Source organism: Herpailurus yagouaroundi, unplaced genomic scaffold, assembly GCF_014898765.1.
Source record: "Herpailurus yagouaroundi ecotype Mexico unplaced genomic scaffold, PumYag 59991, whole genome shotgun sequence".
In the NCBI taxonomy this organism is placed as follows: Eukaryota; Metazoa; Chordata; class Mammalia; order Carnivora; family Felidae; genus Herpailurus; species Herpailurus yagouaroundi.
The window spans coordinates 2,452-8,284 of NW_024415273.1; the positions used below are offsets into that span (position 1 = coordinate 2,452).

The 5,833-nt window shown below is 42.5% G+C and overlaps 1 protein-coding gene across 1 annotated transcript; it reads right to left on the reverse strand.

Annotated features, from left to right (window-relative positions):
* Positions 1–830: 830 nt before the first annotated feature.
* Positions 831–4,378, reverse strand: BRS3 (bombesin receptor subtype 3; the record flags this gene model as incomplete). The annotated part of the gene is made up of 2 exons (XM_040466455.1): positions 831–2,666; positions 4,027–4,378. Coding segments are annotated over 2 exons (766 nt in total), but the record flags the coding sequence as incomplete, so codon positions are not given.
* Positions 4,379–5,833: the final 1,455 nt, after the last annotated feature.

Below are 5,833 nucleotides of genomic sequence, written 5' to 3' on the forward strand. Positions count from 1 at the left end.
CTGAGCAAAATTGGGAAGTATACAGAATTTGTTTTTCATGTACCCCAAGCTTTTCCCCATTTGGGACCCTCTCCAGAGAAATGAAGTCTTCCATAGTAACATTCCTGGAACCACAATAGGCAGTGTGAAAGAAATTGTGGCTATTGGGACCTACTTAAAAGGTTAGCTCTGATAAGGATCATCTGTTAGAAACAGAGAGAGAGAGAGGGAGAGAGAGAGGGAGGCCACCCCCTCCAAAAAAAAATCAAAACAAAGCCATGGATTTTAATCTCAATTCCCCAACTCTGGATGGGGGGCGATGCCCTATAAAACCATTTAGGGAATTATTTTATATCAGATCCCTGAGTCACCCCTGAATTACTAAGAGTGAGGAAAATGAACGTTCTTTGAGTTCTAGTTTCACCAACTGCTAAACAGCTTTCTTGGCTTTTGTTATCTGGTACTTTTATCAGTTATTTCTAAAATGCCATGCTTGGAAGAGTAAAGACGTAGTTTTTACTCAAGAGTGAGGAAACCATAAAACATCTGGGAGTTTTGTGACATGCACATAACTTAAATTTTCTGACTAAAATGGGTTCTCAGTTATATTCCTCCAGAACTATTGTTTTTTTCTTATTTGTATCTTGTTTTTTAAGTTCATTTGAGAGGGAGAGAGAGAGAGAATCCCAAGTAGGGTCCACACTGCCAGCGCAGAGCCCGACATGGGGCTTGCACTCACAGACTGCGAGATCATGACCTGAGCCGAAATCAAGAGGCAGATGCTTAATCCACTGAGCCACCCACGTGCCCCTGTCAGAACTATTGTTTTTAAAATATAAACTTACACAGAGTCATTTAAAACTTTATTTGATATTTATTTCCCACCACTTATTACGATGTCCAACTTAACAGTAACACAATATTGGCACCCCTCCCCCCCCCAAGTGAAACAATGTTACACACATGTAAAGTTTAGTGTTGATAACGCGTTCCCTTTTTGGAGCCACATCATCAGCAAAAGTTCACAACTACACGAGCCATTTACAGAAAGCTCAAAACTACCAAAAGCACACTCCACAATCAAGGCTTTGGAGATACGGATTTAACTAAAGCGCCAAACATATCCTTTAATTTGCCCCAAGAAAACATTTTCTAAAACCACAAATCTAAATCTGACACATCTATTGACAACAGTTTGTTTGAAATAACAATTCTTAAGCTTAAAGCGTTAGCAAGTAGGAGCAGAGGACAGAAATTCAGAACCTTCTATCTGATTTCCGAGGGCAGAGGTTAATCAGGCCACGCTCTTACAGGACTCAGGCACCCATCGGGTTTAAAGAAGTCAAGCAGGAAGATGATCTGGGAACAACTGCACGCCCAGATGTGAAGGATTTTGTGTGGTACTTCTCCATTTTTTAGAAAGAGGGCACTGCTTACCAGAGAGAAATGAATTTCCTTAAAGGAAGAATTTCAGACACTGGCTGGTCCACGGGGTTTTCGACAGGGGTCCTTCTCTGGGGCCTTCCGATGACAATAAGCGTGGCCACTTATCCTGCCCGTGAGTACGGCGAGTTCTTCACAATATTTGTGAAAGACATGTGCTCCATTATCGATCGATGCTGGTTGTAAGTGGAACTAATAAGTCAGTAAGTGTTGACCCAGTCAGACAAACACCCTGCCCCAGATCCTTACTCGGTACGTTATAGTCACTGACCCCAAAACATTTTCACTGGAATCGCGGTTTTAGTTACGATGGGACAGAGCAGTCAAAAACACCTGCGAAGCTTTATTTTTTAAGGACTTTGTTTTGCAAGAAAACTGCAGACATTTTATTTCTATCTGATCCCCTTTTCATACGCAAAGCAGAATCTCTAGATTTGCACCACATACTGAACACAGACACAGTGTTATGCAAATCACAGGAGTATACGAGAAATGAGAAGCGTAGATGTGACGGGAACACGTTGGATTTTCCAGTGTCATCCCGTTTATTTCACCTTCTCTCCCATCCGAGGTCCCGTAGGACCTGCCAACATCCAAACGTGTCTTTTGACACCTAGTGGGGCTTCATTTTATTTAGAAAGCCCGGTAACGTTAACGTTTGTACATTGAAAAAAAAATATCATGGTTTGTCCTTTCCTTTATAAGGATCTCTCACTCCTAGGATTTCAGCACAATGCACAAACAACAAAAATCCTGACACCATCCACCTACTCACAGCTCAGAGTCGGATACTCATGCTGGGAGGAAAAATACCATTTTTAATTGAAAAGCTAGACTCTGTCATCTTCCTCCTTCGCACTACACCCAGTGAACAAGGTCACGCTAATTTCAGACACCTGCGTGCTTGTAGCGCCGGGGACCCTTCCCATCACTGCCAGGTTGTTAAGAGGGGTCTCGGCAGGAGGAGGGTCGGGCAGCCCTGCCTTGCAACAGAATAACTGAGCTTTGAAATGCCGCTGGAAGGTTTTGCTCAGCCAGTACAGAGCGAAGGGGTTTACACAGGAATTGCTGAAAGCCAGAACCCGAGAGAAAATGGTGACAATGAAATGAATGGCAGAGGGGTCCACGTAGGTTTGATAAGTGAATGAGTGGTAGAGATACAAGAGGTGATTCGGCAACCAGCAGAGAGCAAACAGGGCCACCAGCACCAAAACAGTTTTGGCAATTCTCTTCCGGGACTCAATCTGTAGGGGGGAAGAAAAACGACCACGGGGGGGGGGGGAGAAAAAATCATTTAGCTGGCAGAGATTTTAACGAGCCACGCTCTAGATTTACATAGACATGAACAGTTAACAGGCTGGCATCCCTTTGAGCATGCGTTTGTGAAATAACGCGTTGGTTGGGATCTGGGGGAAGGCAGCCCGTGCCTATAGAATCCAGCCAGCTAATTGGCATGGTAACCCATGATCTTGGTCTCATTAGCTCTAATTCAGAGACTCCCAGCCCCAGTTTTGAGATACTCTAGGTCGTCTCCGATTATCTCAAGGAGCGTTGTGGAATTCTTGAAATTTTAATTTAACTAAAAACAGAGAGATGCTATACGAAACTGCTTTCACTGCCTCAGCAGAGGCTGGCTAGGTTAGGGTGTTCTTCCGGGGTTTACGAAAGTTGCCAAAAATGAATGAAAACCAATGTGTCATCCTACCTATACCTGTGAAAAGTATGCTGCCTACACCTGTTAATGAAGGAAATGAACCAGGTTAAGTCCCTGTGGTCACAGAGTAAAGAGAACTGTTCACACGGGCACCAAATATGCAACTTCAGCCTCATGAGCACCCCTGTTGAACCAACTGAATGGACTGGTCAAGAATAGCCCCCCCCCCCCCCCCCAGGAAAAATAGAAATCCTGTTGGTGTGTTTTTAATCAAATGGAACAATGTTTTGGCAACATTCTCTTTATTCTGTTCATCTTTAGGGAAGGAGGGCACACCGGCTCTTACAATGGTCTTAATCAAACTTCTGTGAGTCACTGCGTTCTCTTGCCACTGGCACTTACCTCGTCCCTTGAGCCTTCGGCTTGCTCATCTGAATAAGCCGGTTGGTTTGCAAGTGGTTTGCATCGAATAATATCAGGGCTCCTTACCAGTTCTATCATCCTGTGTTTCTGTCATTCTGTTACACTTTCTAAAGCAAAAGATGCTTCACTTCATAGTCTCACCTTGTGTGCTGTTCATCACTACTTGATGGTGTAAATGATTTTGACAGCTCCCAAACTTCAGCTGTCCCCTGTCTAACAATAGCAATCCCACCACTTATCGACTGCTTACGATGCACCGGGAACTATGCTAAGTATTTCGTATACTTCACCCAGCCCCCATCTTCATTTCACAGGCAAGGAAACCGAGGCTCAGAGAGGTTAAGTCACTTGCCCAAGACTGCACAGCTAGTACGTGATAGAGCCAGAATGACAGACAGACTGTCTGACAGACTCCAGAGTCTGTGACCATAGCAAAATTACTATCCCGCTATCGTAGTTATTGCTCACAGGTGCACAAGTAGGAATTTCATTTCTAAATTCATGCATGAGTCCTGATTAATACATACCTGCTTGCGGGCATGGCTTTGTTCCTCAGTAGGTATGTTCAGGGTGCTTTTGTAAAGGGTCCTAGCAATCAGAGAATAATAGACAGAGATAATTGAGAGTGGGATAATGTAGAACACCAAGAAGCACAGCAGAGAGTGTATCTCTTGCATGAGCTTCTCGGAAACAGGATAGGAGGTACACGCTTCAAGTGACATATTTTTGTTGGGATCTTGAAAAGTATACACGTTTGAAAATATAGCCTCTGGTAGAGCAATGATCATGGACACGATCCAGACGCAGCCAGCTTTGGCACAGGTCTTCAGAATGGCATTGGAGGGCTGTCGCTCTAGGGGCTTCACAACTGCCTTGTATCTGGAAACAAATAACCATAGGCAAAGGTCAAAACACATATCAAAACTACAGAGTCTTAGGGCTAAAAGTGATCTCAGTGGCCATCCAGTTCTGCCTCCTATACACATGTATATAACCAGGTCAACATTAAGCAACTGAATGAGTTATGATTTCAATAACTAATACACAATACACCCCAGGATTTTATGTTTCTGCCGATCATCTTTTCTCTTATTCACTAAGAGGAACTATTTCAGATTTGCAATTTTATAATTTTGTGTGTAGATCCTCTATTTAGGACGAATACATTTTTTTTCAGCATGATTTCTTTGTATGATTGAGAGTAACTCATTACCTGTGTATCACCTTATGGGTTCTAAAAGATTTCCTTTTTGTATAAGTGACTGAGGTTAAACCTAATTCTCCTTCCTTCGTGAGTGAGCAGTCATCAACCTTCCTAGGAAAGAATTCCATGAGTTTGTGCGGTAAAGAGAAGAGGGTTAATTTCTCCCCTGTTCATACGTGCTAATTTGTTGCCCGAGCCGATCTGTAGGTAAATTTAGAGCAAGGCAAGGGTGAAATTGGACACCGCGTGCCCATGCAAAGATGTCTTTATGCTGACAAATTTGCCTTAAAATCTACAGCCTTTAAGTAAATCTGCACTTGAATAGGATATAAAAACAGTCAAAGCAAAAATCCATAAAAGACACAGGGAAAGCTTTTCCTCTTCTCTGATTCCAGAATCTGAACATTTGGAGCCTCAAAAATTTTTTCATGCTTTCACAGTTATTCTACAATAGGAACACAGAAAAACACTGTACTTAGACTGAAAATATCCTAACGGAGCCGGAATACCCTGACTGCCGGAGGTTTCACACGCTCTATCCACAGAGCTCTAAAAGTCAACCGGATTAATTTATTTCTCCGGAAACAAGAATGTCATTGAATACCTATAGAGAAAACAAATACAATTAGGTGGTGACATTACATTAAGTTACCAGGCAGCCGAAAACCTCACCATTTTTCTGCCATTGGTTAATTTGATGAATTTCAAGTAAATTAGATGCATGTGTATGTGGTCAATTTCACACCTATGCTGATGTTTTAATGTTGACCATATTGTACCACTAGGCTGCACTAATGTATAAAGCATGAATTGTTTTTCTTTTCCACCTGGAACAATTTGCCTTACTTAATAAATAAACTGAATGGGGGGGGTGGAAACACACACGGTTCAGTATTGTTTCAAGCAAACAATTACACTCCAAAGAGAATAAATTATTCCCAAAGCATACAATTCCAGCCTTTCCTCCAATGCTAACCCAGGAATTTTAACCTTCTCACACCAACTTTTACTTTAATTGCCCCCCCCCCCCACTCCCCGGTTTTCCAATCTTACATCTACGTTACAGACTGTAAGAAAAGCAGAACAGTAGCCGATGAATGCTGAGTACAAGCTTTCCTTTCTTTCTTCTT